The sequence below is a fragment of the Schistosoma haematobium genome, chromosome ZW (assembly GCF_000699445.3).
Source record: "Schistosoma haematobium chromosome ZW, whole genome shotgun sequence".
Classification (NCBI taxonomy): Eukaryota; Metazoa; Platyhelminthes; class Trematoda; order Strigeidida; family Schistosomatidae; genus Schistosoma; species Schistosoma haematobium.
Genome location: NC_067195.1, coordinates 41,016,951 through 41,043,101, shown reverse-complemented (window position 1 = coordinate 41,043,101; position 26,151 = coordinate 41,016,951). Strand labels below are relative to the sequence as shown.

At 30.8% G+C, this 26,151-nt stretch overlaps 1 protein-coding gene across 1 annotated transcript in view; it reads right to left on the bottom strand.

The window, feature by feature from the left end:
* Window positions 1–5,369: 5,369 nt before the first annotated feature.
* The window catches only part of INX3_1 (Innexin inx3), a 60,386-nt gene continuing 39,604 nt past the window's right edge, over window positions 5,370–26,151 (bottom strand). Inside the window, exon 2 of the mRNA XM_051211395.1 lies at window positions 5,370–7,568. Coding sequence (XP_051071450.1) covers window positions 6,147–7,568 — 1,422 coding nt within the window. The 3' untranslated portion in view covers window positions 5,370–6,146. The remainder of the gene's footprint in view (window positions 7,569–26,151) is intronic.

The window sequence follows — 26,151 nt, the reverse complement described above, 5'->3', positions numbered from 1 at the left end:
AAAGCTCGATTTCTTGTTAAACAGTTATGTTTTATTCTTCACTACAACATTTTGTACCCCGATTCTTACATTTTTAGATAATTATTCAGGTAATCCAGTTCACAGAATTAAAAGATTAAGAATAATTGACACGAATATTTAAGTGTTTTAGATTGATTCAATGTAACATATTTAGTTGTATTATCTGATATACATTGAACATAAATGATATGTATTTGGCCAAATATGAATCAACTTCATTCAAATGACTTTTCTTAGTACTACCTGCATACATTTTCATGAATAAATCAAATTACCTTTTGTAAATCTCTTATACTGTCTGCTTTATGATTCCCAGAGGTCGTATATACTTTGGGCGACCGAAATATTGAGCATTATAAGAATAGAAAAATCTCAAATTATTGATGTGTAACGCATGTCATTTTCTTGTAGTTTTCTTGAAAAAGAAAAACAACAAAACTGCAACAATTAGGAGAGGTACATAATGATTTAATTATAGTTCTAAAAATTAAGATTATTTGATGATTACCAGTATCAAAAAGATATTTGGTAGTTTTATGATTTAAACCAATAGCTAACCAGCTAAATTGGCTGTAATCTAACACATTAAATGAAAGACCTAACTACAAATCAGCTGTCGATTTCAATTGGAACTCAAAGCGTTTGCTTGATTCTCACGTCCTTTTAGCAATATACCTCATTTAGGTTTTTGCATTTAATTTATCTGCAGTTAAAATAAGTAGTATCATGTACTTAAAATGCGAACCCAAAGTATTACTGCAATATTCCATTTATGTTTTTCTTAGCAATAGTTGATCATTTATCCCATTCATTAGGAGTATGAATCTCGTTGTGACAGCGAAAAGTTTATCTTGAAGGATGCCATGGAGAACTGGAAATACATTTTATAGTGTCTTTGATATAAAACATCAGCTTTACGTAAATGTCTTGCCCTTTTAACAATATCAACATTTGTTTCAGTACCTGATGACCGATTTATGTTAACTAGTCATCGGTATATCCTGTCAAAACTAATACATTAAGTCTATTTGTGGATACATTATTTTCTATTGTATTAAAGCCATTGTATGAGTTGTAGGACGTAATGAAGAAATATAAAATTGCAACATTCTATAGTTGTACACTTTCGATTTCTGTATGTTTGATGAATGACTGGTAACGTCTATCTAAAAACATTAACAGTCTGTGAAGGAAAAAATCAGTTGTATTTCTAAAAATTAGTGTTTTCCGGGGTTGTTCAAAAAAGTCCGTCAGTGACGTGTGTCGATTAATGGAATATAGAAAAAGAACTGAGCAATACGTTTCATTTTGAAGTGATTTCCTTAAAAGTTGGAAATGCTTTATATTTAAATCTTCGTGATCTCTAGTGGCTGCGTAACTAACGTACAGAAAACCCAGTCTCTTTTACTTTTACGTAGATGAAGGATGTTACTGGTTTCATATTCTTGTGTGGAATATAAGCGAATAAACTATCAGAATGGTAATTCATCAGTTTTATGTTTGTCTTAAGACGTCTTCAGTTTAAGGATTATTTTTTCTAAGTTATATTATGGGTTATGGCAATAACAGCAGTAATTAAACTACAATATAGTTTCCATCTATACTCACTCTCGATTGATGGATGAATATAACAATGACAAGTCAGGTTTATCAGTTATACATTTACCCTGGCTTATGAAAATGCAAAAAATTGCTCTATTGTGGCTTGGTCATTAAGAAAGTTGGCTTAGATTCTGCACCCACTATGATAATCTGTATTCTCAAAAAAAAATTAGGCGTTTTTCTATTCTTTAATAGTAAACAACAGTTCCATGTCATGAATCATACTTTCATACTTTGGTGTAATAACAATATAAATTAGGCTTGAATATTAGTGAAACGAAAAGTTTGGGCGTTGAGTAACTAACGCACTTTATCAGTCAATATTTATATAAACACGTTATACCTTGTGTTATATAGAAATAAGAAGAATGTACTGTTCTTAACCTTTCTTGTTGACATTCACCTGCACTATAGATGTTTACCAAAGTGAAGACAATTCAATTAAGAAGCGTTTCTTTTCTACTATCATTTGTCAAACTTATACAATCGTATTTATATTTTTCATTCGTACACAGTAATTTACGACAAAATCCTTTCCATACAGTGTTTTTTTTTCCTAACATATATTGTAGGATTACTCATTACGGTTATGGAAAGTTGAGTACAAATCAGTCAAGAGTTCGATTATTGAATTTCAAACCATGAATGTCCACTAAATTTTTCATTCCAAATGATTCACTAAGTCAAACGAACTGGACCTAGCAGAAGTTTAAATGACACGTTTTCGCTTAGCCAAATGTTTAAGCCTTATTTTGCTATGATCTTAGCGCTCATTTCGAATTTTTCTAGTTTTTTATTAACACGCGTTCGTTGCTTGTTTATACTTTTTAAATGAAGAATTATCCTTTACATCTTCATTTGTGTGGTATCCCTTTTATTATCCTTACTTCAACACTAAAGTTTTAATAAATTTTTTTATCTTTGTTAATGTTTTAGTAATTTTCTATTTTACTGTAGAGTACCATACGTAAAATAACTATACAGAGGATAAAGCAGCTTTAGTAAATGACATTCGAAAAGACACTTCCCACGCTGAACTTATCAAAATATTGTCTTGCCTTACATTTTTTATTAAGATTTATAACTGCCATCTAATTATAAAGTATTAATTATGAGAGATGTAGCGTTAGCTTAATGAAAGTTAAGGATTTATCTGTGGGAGAAGCTCAGTATGTGTAGCAAAGTCATTTCAACAAGATGAACACTCAGAAGAAATTTCAAATGAAGTATTTATTTTCAACTTGTAAATGTTAAGTAGAGAATAATTTAAAAAGTTAAATTTTGTTATGACTGTAACCCTAGAAAAAGGTTAACTTCAGGAAAGATGATGTTGCATTTTGATCAGAAGGAAGAAAATGCCTTATATCCACGATAATTTCGATTGATGACCTACAAATAAGCACTTATAGAATGGAAGACTCATAGCGCTCAAAATGATCTCTATACACCAACTTTGGTGATTTTGTGAAAGAATCCGATCGTGTTGCACTACGGAGTATCTGAGAAGATTTCCACTATCATGGGGAATTTCTACAACGGAATAAACTGCAAATTCTCTTATAAGAGGTAGCTCAAAATGCATTTTTTGAAAAGACTTGAGTCAGGAAAATCTAAATAACCCTACTCTTTCTATTTCTGTTGATTGGGTTACAAAGAACTTCACATCAGAAAACCATGGTATACAGTAGAAACCTTGAATATAATTGGATGATTTGTTCTCCGCTTTCGCATACACAGAAACAAATGTAAACAAATGCGGCTAATTTAGCGGTGGTCTTAATTACAGTACATCTCAACATTTACAAAGGAAAAGCAGAGTTGGATATAAATGTCTTTTCAGTTATGTATGCAATCAGACTGTTTGAAGTGTTTTGAGCTTATATTTCACTTAGTCCCGATAATAGTTGTCTTCTCATTACATTATGAAATACTTTTCAGCAACAACTAACCTAATGATTTCGATGAGCAATTCACCATTGAATATAAATAAATGAACAAGTTAATCATTCTTACATGCTAATATCTTTTTATTTGTTCATTTTTAGCCTAGTTCAACCCTCCATTTATTCGAACAAGGGGTAAAGATTTCTTCAAAAAAGAAATTCCTTTCTGGAAAATGTGTGATAAAATGTATGGTTATGAAATATGATTTATTTCCTTTTTACGATTGTAAATATTGTTAGTAACGAACAAAATATATACAATTACAGAAGCAAATATTGCTCTTTACAATGTTAAGGATCCGAACTAATAATAATTTCTTAAATAAACGTAAGTTGATGTACGGTCAGTTCTACTGTAATCAATGCTGAAATAACTATTTTTAGAGCAATTAGTCGCTTTGATAAATTTCGACAGTGTAATATGAAGACAAAGATTATCAGAGCTATGTGATGATATATTAGTGCAATACACTTCGAACAATCTGATCACACATAAACTTGTTAAAAAAGTTATATGTAGTCTAACTGATCTTTTATTTTAATATATAAATGTTCTTATTACACTAACGAAACTATTTTTATGATTTTTTTGGCAGATTATGGAAATGTCTAACAAACGTGCTCTTTCAAAATTTTAATTACATTGACCTTCGTTTAAAGCCTGAAATTGATATGTGTACATTTTAAGTACTATTTGATACATACATAACAACTTTATATTTGCTTTTTAAGACATGCTTCGGAACACCATAGTAACATAATAATCGAATTTCGTGCATAAGTCAGCGACATCAGTTAAATCGAAAATCATAAGCTTTCTACCCTCAATAATAATGACACTACTCAGTTTCGCATCGTTGAGTTAGAAATAACTGTCACATAAAGAGCAAAAAACTTATGTAAATTTTCATGTAAAATCCAACAGTTTCTAAGGTTTAACTTTTTCACCAAACTGATGATTAGATGAAATTTATTTTAATAGTTATGAAAATAGACAAATTCAGGAACATTAGTATGACTGGATGATTATTTTCCCCCCCTTAAGTAATAAAATATCTCATACTGTTTCCAAACTAGTAGAATAAATCCATAGGAATTTCAGACTATATTTTCTCGCTTATGAACTCAAGTAAATATATTTCGTAAGTTCTTATTCCATCTATCAACCTGGTGTTAATTTGAGTACTATATGGAGTGTAGCAAGAGTTCGACGGCAAATAAAGTTGGGGACATTAGGCAGTGGTTTATGTGAATATGGCCAAAAATCTGTAGTTTTAATTTCAAATTACTTTGATACTTAACTCATAGATCAGAATGCTGTTTTGTGTTGTGGTTAATGAATACGAGTTAGTCAAAAATAGCACATATTCTTGCCAGTCACTTGATATACCTTGGTCAATATTACTAAAATAGTTATTTCTCCCTTGTTTTCAAGTTATCCCTACACAACTCGATGTATATCATGTCTAACCTCATTGTAAATACAGGTTAGGATTTCGAATGAGCTAGAATTGGTAAATACTTTTTAAAAAATATCCTTGACAGCTGTCTACGGAATGAGATGGTTACGCCATTTTAATTGTGTAAATCAACGAAGAATGAATGTCGTTCGAGTTGATACATTTTAATTCAGACCATATAAAAATTTATTTCATAACAGTTTTCTTTCTTTCAAGTAGTTTAAACATTGGGGACAATACAAAATACACCAAGATATCTTCATTCTTAATTGTCTAGATCAAGTACCGAGAACCTAAATATTTTCAAAAGAAGATTTGAAAAATTTGGTTGAAAAACCATGAGACAGACGCTTCTTTTCATTTTGGAATGTCTGTCATTGTTATTTTATTTATTATCATTTATTTCATACATTTCTGTACACAAACATCTTTTCATTTAAAACTAAAAACGAAAATAAACTTATAATACACAATTTTAAAGATGTATGTTAAGTTAATTGAATTTAGGAGTTTTGATTATTGTGATATTGTTTAGAGAAAGGGAAATGAAAAGATTACTAACGTATTTGGTTATTTTATGCATGTGCTAATGTAAGGCTTTCATAATATTACTTCAAGCAAGGCATAGTGGACTAGAGTATTACAAAAGTTATATATATATTCATTGATATATACAAGGACATACATGTACAAATGGTGCATATTTTTATTAATTTAAATGTTCTATTTTCAATTTAAGCACATTTCAGTCTATTGTCTCAATTTGAAAAGATGTACTCTAAATCCATTTATATAATTGTTACTCCGAAAATAATCTAAGCATTGTAAAGATAAATGTTTGAATAAAGATGAATAGACTTTGAAAATAGATCGCAGTGGCGCTTTTAACAGCAAGAAAGTTGAAATGTTCAGAGTGGAGATAATGTCTTTAAGAAAATCAATTTTTAAGTAATTTTATTGATGGTAAATGCTGGTTGATACAGGCAAATGGAAGGTATTGAATGTACAAAAAGAATAGAAGCAGTGAGAAGTATTTATAAATCACAGTTTAAAAGATTCTTAGGAAGGAATATTTACTGTCTTTTGTTATACCAGCAATGAATGGAAAAATAATGTATCATTAGACAAATTCTCCAGGATCTTCTTCTGATTGACTACGGATCTGTGAACTTTGATTATTTGCCTGATGTTGTTGTGTGGAGTTAATAGATCTAACACTAACTACACCCAGGAGAGAGCTATTCCCAGTAGTGGGTAATCTCTTCTTTATATCGGTGTTAGTACATAAATCTGTTGACTGACTTTCAGTTGGTCTTAATGTTTCAAACCCTATACTACCTGAAATAACAGATCTCATTCTTACAAACTGATCAGTGTTTTCAGTTACTGTGGATGGCTGACTATGACTTGTTATAGAGCTACTTGTACCATCTAAGCTACTACTAGTTGTTTTTCCTAGTATTGGAGGAAGAGGTGGTGGTGCTGATGGCCTTAGGGATGGAGGAAGAGGAGGAGGAAGTTGACTTCCTGCCGGACTAGCTGGTGGTGGTCGTAAATGGTAAGCCGGATAGCTCGGAGGTGGTTTTCTTCTTATTTCTGATGAATCTGAAGGACTTACTGGAGTAAGCGATCGGCTTGCACGTCTATTAGTGCTTGAGGCTGTACTGGAACGGTGATGATGGTGGTGATGTGATGATCGGTGTGACGGTTGATGTTGTGGCAGCTGAGGTTGTTGCGGCAAAGTGTAAGAAAGTGGCTGAGATGTTGAAGTTGTGCTTATATTTTGATGCGCTCTGTACATATTCCATAATTTTTCAATTATTTCAGAGGCAACTAGTTCACCAGCGTTTTGTGCTGTCAGTCTCAAAATAAACACACCGTCTTGTCTTAAATATGAATCAACAAATGTTAATGTTCTTTTCTTATCACCTGGTTCTAGCGCTCCACGTAATTTCAAAAATTTTCTAATGAACTGAATTCTTGTTCCACGAAAGCTTGATTTGTATGACCAATATAGAAAACTACTTGTATTCACAGCCGCTACCAATATAAACCAGAACCATAGAAATATAAAGATTTTCTCGTTAAACATGTTGATGGGTAGTACACACTGTACAGTATGCCTATGTTTATTGGCCACCTTGCGTACTTCAAAATCACAAAGCGTAATACGTGGAAAATTGCCTGATTCCTGCCACACATAACCCTCACTTATATCACGAAGTAAATCCAAACCATAAAATGTGTAATTCGTGCCCAAAATTTTGTTCATTAAAAAAAACTGCCCAACCACATTGAATATGTACAGTGATTTTGTAATTAGATATAAGCATATTAAATAATTTCCGTAACGTTTACCGAACCATAAGCAGCAACTTTTGGCTAAACAATGTTTAAAGCGCACACCACAACCGGATCGATATTCACGTTGTGAACTCAAGGCATCCTCAATGTGTCTTGCCACATATGTGATATTTGATTTTCTTGTTTCGGGATCTTTAATCATTTCAATTTCACAAGCTACTTCCATTATACTAGATAACTGCAAAAGAAGACATAGAAGGACACTGGAATTAACATACAGACAAAAATAAACAGTTGGGTAAACAAATAATTATAAATTTCTAAGTTATAAATAAAACAATAGAGATCACTCCAGATGTCAAGAAAATGCAGTGTATTCAAGGAAGTAAACTACTGATTAGGAGATGAAATGATGAAAATGAGAAGCTTTTAAGCAGTCCATATTCAGTATTTCAGACACAACCGGACACAGGGTCCATGAGTCTAGCAGAAACACGACGTTTAGGCTATTAAATCAAAACTCAGATTGACATACTCTTAATTTGAATGGTTTCCCATTTGATAGTTGGCGCTGTTGGCAGCTACTTTTAAACTAAACGTAACTCAGCATTATGCTCAGATCATCAGTGATCCTGTGATGAAAACTGTCTTCATAAATAAAACTTCTAACAGTCGAATAAGGTTCCGTAATGAGTTGTTTTCATTCTTCACGAGTAACTGATTAACATTACAGTAAAGAAATAATGCGGGGAACAGTTGTCTATATGTATCGATTTTTGCTCCTACTGTAGTTTAACTTGTCATTTTATGTGTATAGTGTTAAGTTCTATTTTTAATGCATGGTCTAACGTGAGGAGTGAAATATTTATTTCATATTTTATTGTGTTTTCTACTGAAGGAAACAGGGGTTTTGAAAATACAACATTGTTTTAAAAACCCTCTTGACCAATCTTACGAAGACACTGTAAGTTTTTGAAGTTATGTTTTTCTGCATTCGCTTACATTAAATGCTATCAAATATGTGTTCATATTATACTATTAATGCACATAGTGGATACTTATTGCAAATTAGCGACTTTTTGCTATGAATATTATCGAATGATTTTTTGTAATACGTTCAGTAACAACCTAATACTTTTACCTGACCTTATACCTTTTATGTGAATAGACGATCCTGTTCTGTTTGGACAGTTTTCACCGTGAAAGCAGTCAGCTGATGATTCATTGAATACCGATGAGAACTAAACAGTTGTTTTGTCGAGATTTGTGTTATGCAACAGCGTTCACCACAAAGTAGGACGTTTGGTCGCTTGACGAGCACAATGTTATTAGAAGTCTGCCTTAAAATATAGTCCACGTTTCAAATTTAATTTGATTCATAATATAGTATGACCCTTACTCAATATTATATATTACTTCTGTCTTACTGTTGTCATGATAAAACTAAATGGATCGTGGCTTTTTTAAGAACTTTCAATATCTCATTAGAAGTTAGTTCTTGGTGAACCTTACTCGTTTAGGGGTGATCGTAACCTATAATAAACATCTTGAACATTTCAAGCTAAAAAAAGTTAAAGCTTTTGGCTTTTAACTGTTTACTATTGATAAGTCACGTTTAATATATACATGGTAGAAATACATAGGGGACCTAATTAAGTTTTTATTTATATTTATCAAAACAACATTTTTGTAATAATTCGAAATTAGTTTTTATTTGGGATTTTGTAATTAAACTAATGAACTGTTACTGAAGAAGATAGACGAGAAAAAACTGCAGATCGATATTAATAAAAACAATATCGCATAAATATATAATAACCAAAGATACAAGAAGATTACTTTTATTTGCTTTCATTTGAATATCAAACCGAGTACTGATAATAACTCTCTAACAAAAGTGACAAAGCTAGTTGAAATATATATTTTGTAAAAACCCTCATTTTATATTCTTGCTTTTATTGTTATAGAAGCCGGGAAAATAAGAATAATGGTAATATGAGGAGAAATAATATCCAATTCATTTACAGCAGTGTTCTAACAACCAACATTATATATTTACTAGTCCTATATATATATATATATATATATATATATATATATATATATATACAAAATTGAAAATATACTAAATTATAGAAAAGAAAGGAAACAACAAAATCTGTCGATAAAGATAATGGAAAACAGCAAGGAAGAGAAGAAAACTAGTAGTTCCCAATTTCATTTTGTTTTTGAAGTCAATGGAAGAACGGTTTTTTTCTTATAATCTCATTTCTTTTTTCCTATAGTATAATCTCCGAGTGATAAGAACAATTCAAAGGAAAAAAAACTAAAAATACAAATTTGAAACAGTTTTATTTATTCAAATTACTTGTGTCAAAATCGAAATTGAGTCTTGATCAGCGGAAGCTTCAGAGAAAATAAAAGAAGATTCTATCGCTATTTCGTGTTATGTTTTCGTGGAAAATGGTATGCTTGAAATAACTGTTAGCTAAAAATGATATCAGTAAGAGAATTATTGCGAAGTGTGATGAACTGAATAATTGTCTTTCACAAGTCATTTTTTTCATCGGTTTACATCCAAGTAATCAATGTCTATCAGAATACCTGTACGTGCCGCGTCGACGTACTGTAGATTCAATGGAGCTGATTTATTTGGGAGTTTTTCAAAGAATTCTACCTACTGTTACTCTGTTCTTGAATCTCAGTGATTGTCTTGTCTTCTTTGTACTTTACCGGTCTCTTAGGTTTTCTACATTTCCCTACCAGTTTTTAGAAGAGGCATCAGCTTCTTGACATCTGAAAAATCTCAGCTCTCATCCTGAGGTGTGATAATCCTCCCTTCAACTCCCAGGGCAGGGTTTAGATGATTTAATTTGTTCAATCTGATTGTCGTTTTTTTAGGAAGATTTTTTTCTACGCGATGGTGTTGGCGACCACAAGCTCAATCATCCTCCTTTACCGGACCAGCAGTAACTCTAGAAGAGCTACTGCCTAAATATTTCACACTTCTGCCGCTATTATTTACATTTTTAAAAGTTAACTTTCTTTAGTGTCACAAATACCTATAGGTTGCAAGTCACATCAAGCAATAATTCCTCTTATAGTGTTTAGATTTTGTAAATTATTATAATGTCCAATTAAATTTCTTTGTAATTGAACTATTATAGTTGAATTTACTGGCAAAGGTTTTTTGGAATTTTGATTAAATAATAAATGACTGTCAACTCAATGGTTTGGGGTCCCAGTAATGACACAAGTTTTGTAGGTTGAGTAATTTTTTTACACTAAAGATGTACAGTTTATAAATTTATATTAGAATAGTTACAATAGTTATTCTCAGTTTGTAAATATGTAGACATGTTGATCTAGATATTTCTTAGGTAGTATAAAAACCGAAGAACAAACCTTAACTGTTTTCAAATTAACATCAAATGCTAAATACAGTGTACATTTATCCCTAGCTACATATAAATTATAAATAAACACTCTGTCTATTAATGTTGTTACAGATTTCATCTACTTAAAATTGTTTAGCTCCAATAATACATAACCCTAGAAGCTAATGAAAATAATTCATTTTTATTAAAGCCATTTCATCTTAATCCTTTTCAAAGTGGGACTTTCTTCTGCGGCAAATAGTTTTTCTTTTTCCCTTTTTTTTTCTTCTGAAAATATTTCCTTATCGTAAAATGCACTTTCTTAAACTTAACACAAATTAAACTAATTTAAATATACTTTCAGGAAAAGATTTTGTGTGTCAGGATTATGGTGCAAAGGAAGAACACAACGGAATAAGTCATTATTAGTTTGATCTGCTGAACTTGAATTTATAAACAATTATGATGGGTAAGGAAAGTAAATAAATGAAATGTAAACATTTTGAAATGTAGTTTTATACTTCACTCATTATGTATTAAAAAGGACTACACAGATTTTAATGATTATTCTGGGAATGAAGGAAATACAAGCACCAAAATTTACATGTTGTATTCTTGACTTATTGAATTACACATTATCTACGACACGAATTATAAATAAACGTTTAATGTGATTTATTATGTAACATGTTCATAATCCACTTCACATTTACATGTAGATATTTAATAATAAGAAATATGAATCTAGTCGTTTGTTATTATAAGATTAATCATGCTTACTTTTGTTTACTAGATGGAAGCAAATCATTCAGTTCACTTAATATTTAAATGTTCATCAGTTTAAATTTCAAATTTCTTTTTAGTTGGTTGGTATAAAAGAAAGTGTGTACTTTATGTTTATGTATGATGTGAAATGGAGGGTTTTATTAATTTTCTTTGGGAATTAAAACATGTTTCAATACATTATTCCAAATAAATATGTATTATGCTTTACATGTAAATAGTTCTTGTGTTCATGAATTATATAATATCAATTATATTATGGTAACCGAAATTTAGATCCTGGTACACAAAAAAAGATTCAAAAGAGGTTTTCAAGCTTACCGATCATTATTATATTGTCTAACTTATAGCCTTGAAGGTGGCAAAAGTCAGATGTGCTACTAACAATGTTATCTACCTTAAAAGTTTCAAATCATATAATATATGTTGACTCAAATATTTGAAATGCGGACGCGACTTTACCACTCATTTTTTGTCATTTTTACTGGGAACGGATGGTGTAATGGGTTACCACCAATTTAATCGATAAACTGAATCTATATGTTCTGAAAAGCAACTACTAAATACAAAACATTCGGAGGGATAACTGTTATGCCTCATTGTATCTGCATAACATTATTAAAACGTAATAGTTTATGTTATTTATTGGTTTGAGTTAAGAGAAAGTATCATGTTCTATTCAACAGTTGTGTGCGACAGGCAAGTCCATCTGTTGGTTTACGATATATATTTTCTCATTTTTGTCCCTTAATTATATATATATATATATATATATATATATGTTAACTTATATGCGGACAGTTTCAAGTGTAACTTTGATAATAAAATACCTTTGCTATTAATTACATTAAGTGATAAAATTTATGATCAAAATAAGATTATATTCTAGACTTATTTATTTGCTTTCATTAAGAATGTTTTTAATTTGCCAACTAAACTAATGAATATTTCAGTAGTACAATGATATTATCTGTCACTATTATTTATGTTATTTATGATAATATAAAAGAAAAAAAGAGGTGTTAATCCATAAACTAGAATGTGTTACATTAATTTTGTCTCGGATAAAAAATACAAAAACAAAAACAAAAGCAATTACTATTGGTTTTCAATGAATAATGTCCATTTTTATTTTATCTACCAGTAACCATAAAAGATAAATGTACCGAAATTGACTTTTATTTGAAACTGTTCTAAAAACTGGATATTCCTTTATAGTTTATTTACTTAACGTGAATATACTGATTAATAATAAAAAAATTAATTATCAAAAATATCCTAATATTAATAATAATAATAATAATAATAATAATAATAATTGTGAAGTTGTATCTAAGTCTTTTCTCGCTTTGATAAATTGTAATCAAACGATGAATTGAAGAATTTTGTTGTTATCGTTCATTCAAAATGTTTTAAGTATGATTTACTTAAACTTATAATCTAAAACGTACAAAGTGTTATTGATACAAACAAACGTGGATAGGATTCTCATTTGACTTGTATTTATAAGACCTATCTATCAGTATTAAAGTCTAATATGATATAGGTGAAATGGTTTGGGAACTAATAATGTCAGACTTCGCTAAATCTACGAAAGACGTCATATTTATAAAATATAAGAATTTTCGTTTAAATTTGAATGAATAGTTTTATAGTATTTAGGCACCGAGTTGATTTGAGACATCGGGCTTTTCCAAGGGAATATTTCCTTTAAAATGCTTAAACGTTAGATTTACTTCGAATTCATTCGCTGAGATATTACAAATATACTCTTTCTTCTTAACTTATGTTTAGAGCTTAAAGTAATATGACAAAGTGTAATCTCCAAATGTTTTACAAGCCTTTAAAACAAAGTAAATATGGTGTGATTATTATTTAACAAGATGCATGATATGCTAAGTTGAGAAAAGAATTTAGTTTCATTTCGAAAGTGTATTGTTTGTTAAACAGGTTTTTATATTGTATAAAACGAAAACTTTAGATAAACAGATTGTTTCGTATCAAATAATTAAATGTTTAGAAAATATTTAACGTAAACAAAATAATTACTATAAACAAACGCTTTAATATCATACAGATATGTTATGTATGCATACACATTGATCTTATGTTACTTGTGATATGCTGTACCTAAAAACAATCGTTTATTGGTTTTATTTTAACATTAAAGCACAACTAAGAGATCGTCACAGATAAGACTGTTCAAGCATTTTAAAATTAGATAATGTGTTTGCTGGCATATTGATAATATTAACTTAATTTTTAGTAAATATACCACTGTTCTGAGGACTTAGGGTCCTTATAATAATTTTTGTGACATTATTTATATTATTTGATTTTAAACACACATGCAATCCACAAAAACAAACGAGAGTTATTTAGATTTGATTTTAAAATTCGATATTGTATGTAAGTGTTGAGTGTGTACTAAGTAGTTAAATAAAACGTACAATCAACTACAGATAGTAGCTTAAAAGGAAGGTAAATATTTAAAAATAATACTACTCAGTTCCTGGACCTAACTATGCTTAGTTAAGTTACAATACTTTATTTTCAGCACGAAAAAAGTATTCGTTATAACGTTAACACTTTGATATAACTCATCAGTCGTATTAATAGTAAACCAGCGAACGAAATAATGATAAATCATTAGTCATTTTCTACTACTTGTATCTAAAAAAAGCCATCTTTAACAAGCAACAACTAAAATAAACCAATGACATATAATTTACATTTCGTTAATTCAATGATTATGTAAGCAAACGTTATTCCGCTTAGTAACACGACCCTAATCCATATTAATAAATTATATATATATATATTGATTTACCGACAAAATAGAGATACAAAAATTCCCTTGTCTCCATTTTGCCATAGTTTTCATTATATATCCTAAATAGATACAAACTAGTAAATTTGTATGTTTCCTGAGTTCTGAGATGTTGATTATTGGACTATTAGGTCTTGACCTGTAGTTAGTTAGTCAATCAAAAATATCTATATAAGCATTGTAGCATTCAAAATAACACGATTTACTGATGATGTGTCACCTCCCAACTATCAACTTATACGAAGTAGGCACAGAATACTAAAATGTTTGATTTTTCTATCCATAATTCAGCAGCTTCTTTCTTTTACAGTGTTATGTTACTTGTGTTAAATATAACGTCGTGATGTTTTTTAATCTTTTCTTACTGTTAAATAAGAGCAGCATTGAATATGTTGTCTTTATAAGCTGAATATTACAGGAAATTACTGTTACCATATGAACCACCTTCACGATTGAGTAATTTTATCCGTAAGGAGACCTTTTAGTTGATGCTTAATAGCTGGTGATGTTAAAGAGAACTTAATTCTGCAAAAGAAACTATTAACTTATGTTTAACAACTTATTAAAATCCTATTCCTATTGAGTGACTTTACTTTTTGCTAACTTATTAAGTTATAAATTAATAATTTATATTAATTAAAATATATACCGATGAGTGAGTTATAACCAAATGATTTATTCAAACTTTATTCTGTAAAAAACATATTAAAAATGTATTTAGGTGATCTAATAATAAAGATACCGCCCACAAAATTTTATTTAGTCGATCGACAAAAATAATGTTCTTGATACTCTGAACTATTGAAACACTTACCAGGGGATAAAATGCAAACTTAGAGTGAATAAGTAATAGTTATGTACATACTCAGGTAAAATTAGCCCTTATATGGAGAATCACGTATTTGACCAAATGACTTTTATTTGAACATGTAACTTCCACATAAAATTTTCCATATGTCGATCGATATGAAAACTTTACTTACTATAAGAATAATTTAATTTATGGGTTTGAGGTTATTATCACAGAGTTTAGTCGCCCCACTATTCATCATAAACTGATGATCATATAATGTTAGCTGACTTACAATGTAGCAATTTTGTAATTCCATTCTGACAAATTTCATTTTTGATTACAACGTATTGAATAGCTGATAAAACAATCGTTTTATTAATTTAGTCTATTGTTCTTGTGATATTCAATATTTTAAGGCAAGGTATATTAAATCTTCTGTTTATCGTTCCATCATACATTTTCTTATCTATAAATCATTTCTTGTAGAAAGATCAGATTCATCTCTTTTATCCTTTTATGTAATGAGCTATGGGATAGTATGGGTTTTATACCTAACAAAATCTAAAAAGATAATAGTAATAAACTATTCTATGCCACCATTGAAAACCTGGAAGCACTGGACGGCCGTTCCGTCCTAGTATGGGACTCCTCAGCAGTGCGCGTCCACGACAACTCACCCGGACTCAAACCCAAAATCATCGGTTTCACGCGCGAATGCTTATCCCTAGACCTCTGAGCCGACATCCAACGGTGTTAATGTGTAACTTCAATCGGTCAGTGATCTTGCACAACCTTTCGCCCGTTGTCTGAGGTGGATAACTGTCTCACATCCGACATGGAATAGACTCAACTGGTCACGGATTCTCAATAGTACCCTGGGAATACCATTTTAAAGCTTGTTACTATTGAGCACATCATTTTTGTAACAATCTCCACAAGTTCCTATACTAATAAACAATCTTTTTCTTCGTATGATATGGAGCCCAATCTATTCATTAGTCCAAAATGTTCCGACTCTGTGTGATATAATTTTTCTAATATATTTATATGTTGTTCATCTAGATGTATAGGATGTTTTCGAGAAATACTTGATTATTTTCAAAAATATTTGTCCTTTAAAAAATATAGATGTGAGCAACTATTGCTTTTCTATATCTTATCCTTTTGTAGTTAGGGTTCTTGATCATGTCGTGGACGCCTAAAACGTACAGCTTGGTCGCATCATACAATATCAATCAAACTAAATGCGTACGTCCTACAAAAATAATTGATGATATATATTGTAACAGTGATTTACGTCCTAATAGTCATCTGCTTATCAGTTGAAACCCACATGGTGTCACTGGTTAATTTGAGTAAATATATCGAATACCGAAGCAGTTATAATACATAATATGAAGGTTTATGTCAACCGAGTGAGGACAAAAGCATAATCTAAATGGTAATTATGATAGTCTGTCAGATAAAATATGTTTATGAGCTCAGTGCACCGGTGAAAACCGCCAAAGAACGATAGGGATACTACTATCTTCACGGAGTGTTGATTACAATTATATCAAAAGGATCTAAATTAAAGAATTTCAAATACTTCTGTATAAATGTAGCTATAACGAACTACTTATATTTTAACCAGTAAAATACTTTCGAACTTTCGTTGTTACAAAAAATTTAAACAGTCATTGGTCTCTAATTTCTAGTAAAATTATTGATGAACAGATTATTTGTACACCGGGAAGACATCTATTATTAATTTTTAGTGGACATTCAATGTGCTATGAACTACTATAATAACCAGATTATAGAAAATTACAGTCAAACGTTTGCTTTCTGGACAAAATTTGATTTTTTTCTTATTTACTTAATTTTTATTTAAACCTGTTACTCTTAATGGATCATAGGCCGCCGACCAACATTCTCCAACCCACTCTGTCCTGGGCCTTCTTTTCTAGTTCTATTCAATTCTTATTCATTTTTCTCATGTCTGTCTCCATTTCCCGGCGTAATGTGTTCTTTGGTCTTCCTCTCCTCCTTTGGCCTTGAGGATTCCATGTGAGTGCTTGCCTTGTGACGCAGTTGGGTGCTTTCCTCAATGTGTGTCCTATCCACTTCCAGCACTTCTTCCTGATTTCTTCTTCCGCTGGGATCTGGTTTGTTCTCTCCCACAGTAGGTTGTTGCTAATAGTGTCTGGCCAACGGATCCGAAGTATTTTGCGTAGACAACTGTTAATAAACACGGATGATGGCTTTCATAGTTATCCAGGTTCCTGAATTCGGTGTTAGTTGACAGTTGTTTTGAGTTCCAGATGTTCGTCAGTTGTAAATATGCTACTCTTGCTTTTCCGATCCGCGCCTTCACATCTGCATCAGATCGACCGTGTTCATCAATGATGCTGCCCAGATATGTAAAGGTTTTTACATCTTCCATATCTTCTCCGTCAAGTATAATGCTGTTGTTGCATGCTGTGTTGTTTCGGAGAATTTCGCTTTTCTCTTTGTGTATGTTGAGATCTCCTGCTGCTGAGGCTGCTGCTACACTGGTCGTCTTCTCCTGCATTTGTTGTATGTGCGATAGAAGAGCCAGATCATCTGGAAAGTCTAGATCGTCCAGCGGCATTCTAGCTTACCACTTTACTCCATGCTGTGATTTTTTCCTAGCTGTTGTTATTCATTTCTCATGACAGTTAGTCATTTTTAATTCCTGGCCTTTAAATTGGGTGCTCCTCCATATGCTGTTGGTTTTTGTCACATGAGTGATTTAAATGTAACCCTAATCTGTTCATATAAATTCAACCATAATCTGATTACTAAGACTATGATCAACATCGCTAGAATATTTTCAGTTTGTTGATTGTTTAATTATTGAAGTATTTGAATTTAATTATTTGTTGTAAAATCGAAACATCCAGTCAGTGTACAGAGATCTACAGATTTTAACTGACAAGTAACCGATGTTCAATATAAGAAAAAAATATAATTCCTAAACCAACAATTGAAGTGATTGGTAATTTTCTTTACAAACTTAAAATCTGTTTTACCCAGTGAAGAAGATAGAACACTTAATTCACCACTTTTTAAAATCATTGTTTTCTTGTCAAAATAATTTTGAAAATTTTGATATGAGTAACTTTATTCTCACTCTGAGTAAATAGTCTAGGAGGACTAAAGACTGCTTTTATTACTTTCAAGTCATCGCATGACCAAAACTTAATCAATACCAGTGTCAAAATTAAAAGATAATTTGATAATTTATTGCTCTGGATTAGTACCTGCTTTTACCATCTTTTTTGTGTTCGATAACCGTATCTTTTTACCTGTCAGCTAGGTGATCACATTCTGACACTGGAATGTTTGTTTGTTATGATAAATGTGAGTCCAACATTGAAACAAGTAACATGAAAATGATGTCACTTCGGACACCTATCAATATTCTATAAGTAATTCTCAGTTATCATACCTAACGTACTGTTAAATGCTAAACAAAACGTTAAATAAGAGGGAGGAAGAAATCCCAAAAAGTATTGTGAACAAGTATTTTGGATATTATTGCAATTTTGTGGAGATTGTTCGACGGTATTTACACAACGGTCTTCAAGAATATACATATAAGACAATATATTAAAAATTTAAAGTCAATTATAAGCTTTTAGTGTAAAAGTAAGTTCGTAATCTAGGAAACCTATCACAGTATCTTCTTGAGGTCATAAACACATGGAATAAACTCATTATTCAAAAGTCGTATATGACTTCATGCGCAATATCAATAAAAAAAGTTATGTATCGCTTATATGTGGAGGATTCTTACATTTATCAATTTCGTATATATTATTATGGGATAATATTTAAAATCGTTTGCTTCTTAAAATAATATTGTACACCGTAAAGAGTTTTAAGATGCAACAGTGCCGATGTGTCCTTGAAGTAAATATTTAAGTAAATAATGTTAGATCACTGATATTTTCATACTCAACAACAGGATAAAAAGAAGAAATCAGAAATATACAAATCACATTAACATTAATGTTTAAGCTGCTTTTTTTTAACTCTCTAAATGAACATAAAATCACAGGAAACAGTTAGATTAGAAAGGAGAAATTGTTTCTTATTTTATTGATGCGATAAATAGTGTTTAAGAAAACTTATTTCTAAGTGAATTGTCCTTTGTTTCTATGAGATATAAATTATATACCTTCCATATTAATAATTATAGTTATTCTTACTTGCTAAAACAAAAAAACCATTTAAAATAGATAAATCCATTACGTTTATAAGAATAATTAATCCCTAATTTCTAATGACCTATATAAGTACATAAGTTGATTAACTTAGAGGAAAGAAATATTAAACTAAACTATCCTAAAAATGAACTTGTCAGAATCAAATCTTCTCTCAAAAGAAAATACAAATAAGTCATATACACAGAATTCATTTATTTCCATATTCTCATATATAATGATAATAATAATAAAATTTCTCAGAAACATTCCAAATAAAGCTGACCTAATGGTACATTCTAACAGATTAAATTGGCTTAAATTGACTGATTAGAGATTGTTGTTGTATTTTATTTTTATAACGATTATCATAAATGTTTGCAAGTTATATATGCATATTAACTACTCCCTAGACAATTAAAATGTACTGAATGAAATATCATTAGCTGTTTTACACTAAGGTTATTGTGGTTTATCTTATTTATTATTTTGTTCATTTAAATAAAACAAAATTTTGGAAGAGCAATTGTGACAAGTTTTATGTGACCATTTGGGGATACTAGTTTTTTCTAATCTAAAGCTTTTAATATGCTAATATTATTGTTTTGTTATATATATATATCAGATTATTGATTTACAAGATTGGATATACCGTAGACTACATCTCAATCAACTGGTATTTTGACAACTGTGTGAACGTAGAAGCATATTACTTCATAATGATAACGATGATAATTAATGTGCAAATCACAAAAGTATGGTTACTTGAAATATTACTACAGTAATGCCAAGATAATTCATTCTGTGAAAAAAAGACTGCACTGAATCCTTATTTTAGTTATTTTACCAAGGTCAAATTTGACATGAGATATCAAAGTTCGTCGGTATTCTGTTTGTACATTTCCTCTGTGTGGATCTATGTAACGGTGTTCTAAAGGTAACGATAAAAGTAAGCACAACAATAAAATATGGAAAAAGGTTGCTTGATAATGTTTTGCAAAAATAACAATATAGTCTTTCTATACTACTGACTAAATATTTCCTAATTGCTTGGTTTTATAAATTGTGATAGGCGATTGAGGGTTGTGTAAAATACTTCATACTGCGAGGGAGGGGAAGATGTAGCATTGAACTTCTTCAATAGGATCACCATTACTCTCATCTAATATTATTATATTGCCATAATGATGGTTTTAATTTCATTTTAATTCATATATATTTCCTAGTTAAACATGTAAAGGAGTCGTTTAATCAGTACGATATATTCTGTAGCACAGTCGTAGAGTGAGCACTTGTCGATTAGACAGATTTAGTTTTACAGGAATAACTTTATTGTATTGAAATGAACAATTCGTTCTATCAACGTTATTATGGCAAGTAAAGTTCAAGCTTAATCAGGTTTCAAGTATTGAATTTGATGTGGTAAAGTCTTAAAAAGTGGGAAAAGTAATTATTTCATCCAATACAGCAAGCTTTAAAACACTAGTGCATTACTAATATACATTATGTTTTTTACGTTACATAAACTGTAGCTGACCATAACGTAAAACAAACTACCTGAGGCTGAAAAATCTTTTTTTCAATTATTTGAGATTTATAACTGTTCGTGCATACTGAATTATCAGAGGAAATAAATCTAATAAGTTTAAATACACTCAGCAGTAATAAAACATGTTATTTGTCATGAATTATAGTGGGGTCAGGTTCATTTAAATTATCAGAACATGTACAAAGACCAATTAGGTTTGGCAATCCAGTACTCCAGATGCACTTGTTGGTCACATTTTTCTTTACTTTTCAACTGACATATGTTATGTGTCTATGAGAGTGATAATCGAATTGTAAAACGTACCATATTCAACAACCGAAACCATCTTTCTTTTTGATAGGGATGATTAGGAATTTGTATAAAATATGGTTTTGAAATGTGATACATAATTCCTGGCGGTCAATTACACATTATGCTGTTCCACCAGATCACCTGTGTATTTGATTTTCTTATTCATTGGTACAAGTCACTTTCCATAAGTTTTACGTTTGTAAGATAGCCAACAGAAAATTTGCTATTATCTCTTTGTATTATAAGAGCAGATATGTGTATTCATGTTGATAAATCTCAAATATGATCAAAATAACATACACTAAACAACTATGGTTTACTATTGTCTGTATAATAAAGACTATTATTAGTATATATTGTATGTAGTGAAGATAAATACCAAAATAAGTTGAAACTCATTTGGTCTATTGAGTGAACATATATACCTGTGATACTTTGAACCTCAACTAAATGAACCATGGAATCACCATCGGTATTGTTCACTTAGAAAATGGTAGATAACAAATTATCAAATTTATTTTCTGTAAAATTATTCAAGTTTTTCACTTATTGATTATCCCTCTCATTAATGAAAATTGTATTAAACTGTAAAAAGACAACCTTAAAAAGGTATCTTAAAACACTATAGTGAATTAAACAAAGAAATAAATTGTTCAGTTATTTTATAGGTTGGATTACAGATGTTGGAGGATAATAAATTACGTAAGGATGGTGACATTCAATTGTTCAATACGTGAATAATGGGTAATTCAAGTAATGAAAAAAAGAAATCTATTTTGTTTACAATTAGCTATTACTCACAGATAATATATCAAGTAACGATTTCAATTATATCTACCTTATACAACTAAGAAGTTAATTGTCTATATGACATTCAAAATAATAAGTAAAAACACTATACAGTTTATCTTATTTAACCATGCAGTAGTTAACTAGTTTCTTTATCCCTCTTTTATATTGAAAAACAAAAAACAAACAACAGAAGTCAGTAATAGTCGTTATGTACAGAAGAATGCAATGGATTTTATTTACTTATTATTATTATTATCGTTATATGAAATTTATTTGAAACTTTTGCGGTCTAATTAACTTAAGTAATTAAAAAAGTTAATTGACCGAAAGAAACAAACACAATAAGTTTATTGCACTTGTTCTCCTCTCTCGCTTTCCCTCTCTCTTTTCTATTGATCGATTTTGTTTGTGTTTTTCTTTTTCTTTTTTTAGTGCTCAGGAAAAGTTTATTTCTTTTTAGTTATAAATCAGACTAATATGGATTATACGAAAAAAGGAATCATTTAATTTTAGCACTTCAGGATATACATGAATCAATTACGAGTAATAGAGTCTTACTTATTGTTAAACAAAATATTTAGTTTATGACAATATTATAGATATTGAAATAGAGATCCCAAAGACTGGTCATTTTTTTTCTATTTTATACATTTATTGAAATGAAAATCATTTTTAGTGCTGATAGTCAGTCATTTTTCGCAGTAGAATCCTAATGAATATTGTGAAAAGGATTGTGTTGACAACTATGCCATTAGCTCAAATAAACCTGAATACATTTGAAATGCCACATCTGTCACATTTTTTATCAAAGTTTCCTGGGTAGACGGACTATTTAAACAAGCTTATTGTGTCAGCTTTTGACATAATTCCTATGCTGTGGACCTAATATTTTGAAATTAATTTCCACTTCTTAATTGTTGTGATTTGTTTTGTTAGAGATTTCGTTGCGAACTCATGAACTGCGTTGAGTGTTTGAAAATATGTCATAAATATGTATACATGAATGTTATTTTATATTATCCTGAGGAAGATGTAATTAAAAACAATATTATCCTATTATATATGTTGTTCTAGTTAACAAGATAGATTCCTGACAGAAGTTGATATGTCAAAGTATTCAAGTGATGGCCATCCACTTACCTAATACTGTGGTTTTTCACTGATTTAAGACATTTATTATCAGGTGTGGAAATATTTTAATATGCTACTGTATCAAAGAAAGGGTTTGAGAGTTGAAAGTTATATTAAACTCAAAATATGGAAACATTTTGTTCATAATAAACACCGTCTTCAAAATTTGTATAAACCGCATTATTATCATTTTCATAAGCATACACTGCATATTACACTCAGGTAAGCCAGTAATTCTTCTATACATCTAAATTGTATTTTAATCATAACCATTTCACAAAATATGTCGTTTAATCACTATTGATAGCAACATTACATCTTCCAACACTGATAAGTGAAAGTAGTGTTGTCCAAATTACTTAAAAATGGATTATTGGATTGGTTCACTTATCAAGTGTTGGTAATGTATATATCATTCATATATATTCTGAAAGTTGAAGAGACATTTTTATTAACAAGTGTTCTAAAACCTAATGTTTATTTTAGCATTCAGAATTCATCTGACAACAAATTAAATGTTTCTTTTATTTCAAATTGAATACGTTGCATAACTAATCAGGAAGTACAACTGTATGTTTCAATAAGTTGAAAATAGTTTTCACGTTTAAGTGGATGCTATCTGAAACTACGACGAAAGACGATAATTCAATATAATATTCAGTCTTATTAATTCAATTAGCCTTGCATTGAATTAAGGCCACTAAATGGAGATTATTTTTAAAAAGAAAAAAATATATCTTATTAAATGATTTCCTACACATTGGCAGATGCCAATAAGAATAAATGTTTGTGTATAAAGCACACTTGTCTACACTCTCGTAGCATGAATGTAAGATATTACTTGACATATCACTTGTTTTTTAATTACCACTAACTAATCACGCAATCATCTGGTTTATTATGATTGAACTTGAATATTTTCAGTGAAAATTTAGAAAAAGAATTTGTTGACAAATCAATAAATAAAAGAAATATTTACGAGGAAAAAAGAAACACTGACGTGCGAGATAGGAGTTACGTTAAATCATCAACGCTTTCATAACTTTTATTATTCTATCTAAAGATCTTGAATATCGTTATTTATATTTTACATTGATGACATTCACATTAATATTTACTGTTTGATATTATGTATATGTATACAAAACATGAAATAATTCAATAAGAGAAGAAAAACAACAAACGTTTGAAGAGCTAAATATTGAAATGATTTATACTTGTAAGCTATTTACTGTTGTGATATCACAATTACATAGTAGTCAGCTATGTTAATATTATATTTCATGTTCTGATAATTTGAAGAGTACAGGTGTTTTTTTCTAAACAGGGTTTTAAACAAGAATCTGTTAGTTATAAGATATCGGACGGGGCTTTGTGGAGATTTTAGAAGTTTCATTTGTTGAAATCATGAGTTAGTTGAAGTTAAAATCTCCATAAAACTTTTTCTGATAATAATCATCTGCTCATTAGTGACTGACTTCAAGAGGCATTTCCTGGAGTTCTAATGAGAGGCTGTTACAAATGGAGTTCAACCAGGTCTGTTGCGAGATAACAGCTCACTGAAGACAATGGTGTACGGTGACGCAATTCCGTGGATTGGTTGGAGTTATAAGATATATTATGAAATATAGTACAAATTTCAAATATGAATAACTTATAAAATTAGCACAGATTGGAAAGCAACATTAAGAGTTGTGAAAATGAAGTATTTAAAGAGACTATATCTGAATTTCGACACATTTTAGTGGTGAATGTATCTACAAGCATACAATGCAAATTGTTAATTGTTTTAGTTATTTCTTACTTACTTACGCCTGTTACTCCTCGTGAAGGAGCATAGGCCGCTCACCAGCATTCGCCATCCAACCCTGTCCTGGGCAATCCTTTCCAGCTCTCCATTTGTTATTCATCCTTTTCATATCTGCTTCTATTATCCGACGTAATGTGTTCTTTGGCCTTCCTCTTTACCGCTCCCCTACAGGATCCCAAGTTACGGCTTGTCTCGTGATGCAGTTTGACGATTTGCGTAGTGTATGTCCTATCCATTTCCATCGTCCTTTCCTAATTCCCTCTTCAGCTGGAAGCTGATTTGTTCTCTCCCACAAAACGGCTGTTGCTGATGGTATCCGGCCAATGGATGTTGAGTATCTTGAAAAGACAGCTTTTTATAAATAATGTACCTTCTTGATGGTTGTTCTTGTAGTTCTCCAAGTTTCTGCTTCATACAGTAGAACTGCCTTGACGTTGGTATTGAAGATTTTGGCTTTGATGTTGGTTGAAAGTTGTTTTGAGTTCCATATGTATTTCAACTGAAGGAATGTGACCCTTGCTTTGCCAATCCTTGCCTTTACGTCTGCATCTGAGCCTTCTTGTTCATCGATGATGCTTCCCAGGTATGTGAAGGATTCTACATCTTCCAGAGTTTCGCCATCGAGAGTGATTGGATTGCTGTTCTCCGCTTTGAATTTGAGGACCTTGGGTTTCCCTTTGAGTATGCTGAGGCCTACTGATGCAGAGACTGCTGCTACACTGGCTGTCTTCATCTTCATCTGTTCGTGTGTATGTGATAGGAGGGCTAGGTCATCTGCGAAGTCCGAATCGTCTAATTGATTCTGAGCTGTCCATTGTATTCCGTGATTTTCCTTAGATGTCGAGGTCCTCATAATCCAGTCGACCACCAGAAGAAAAAGGAAGGGAGAGAGTAAACAGCCTTGTCTGACTGCGGCCCTTACTTAAAATGCATCTGTCAGCTGTCCTTCATGCACGACCTTGCATTGTAGTCCACCGTTTGAGTTCCGGATAAGATTGACAATCTTCTCAGGAACTCCGTAGTGTCGAAGAAGTTTCCATAATGTCCTCCTATCTACACTGTCGAATGCCTTTTCATAATCAATGAAGTTGATGTATAGTGATGTGTTCCACTCAACTGATTGTTCGACGATGATCCGTAGTGTTGCAATTTGATCTGTGCACGATCGATCCTTACGGAATCCAGCTTGTTGATCTCGAAGTTGAGCGTCTACTGCGTCTTTCATCCGGTTCAGCAACACTCTGTTAAAGACCT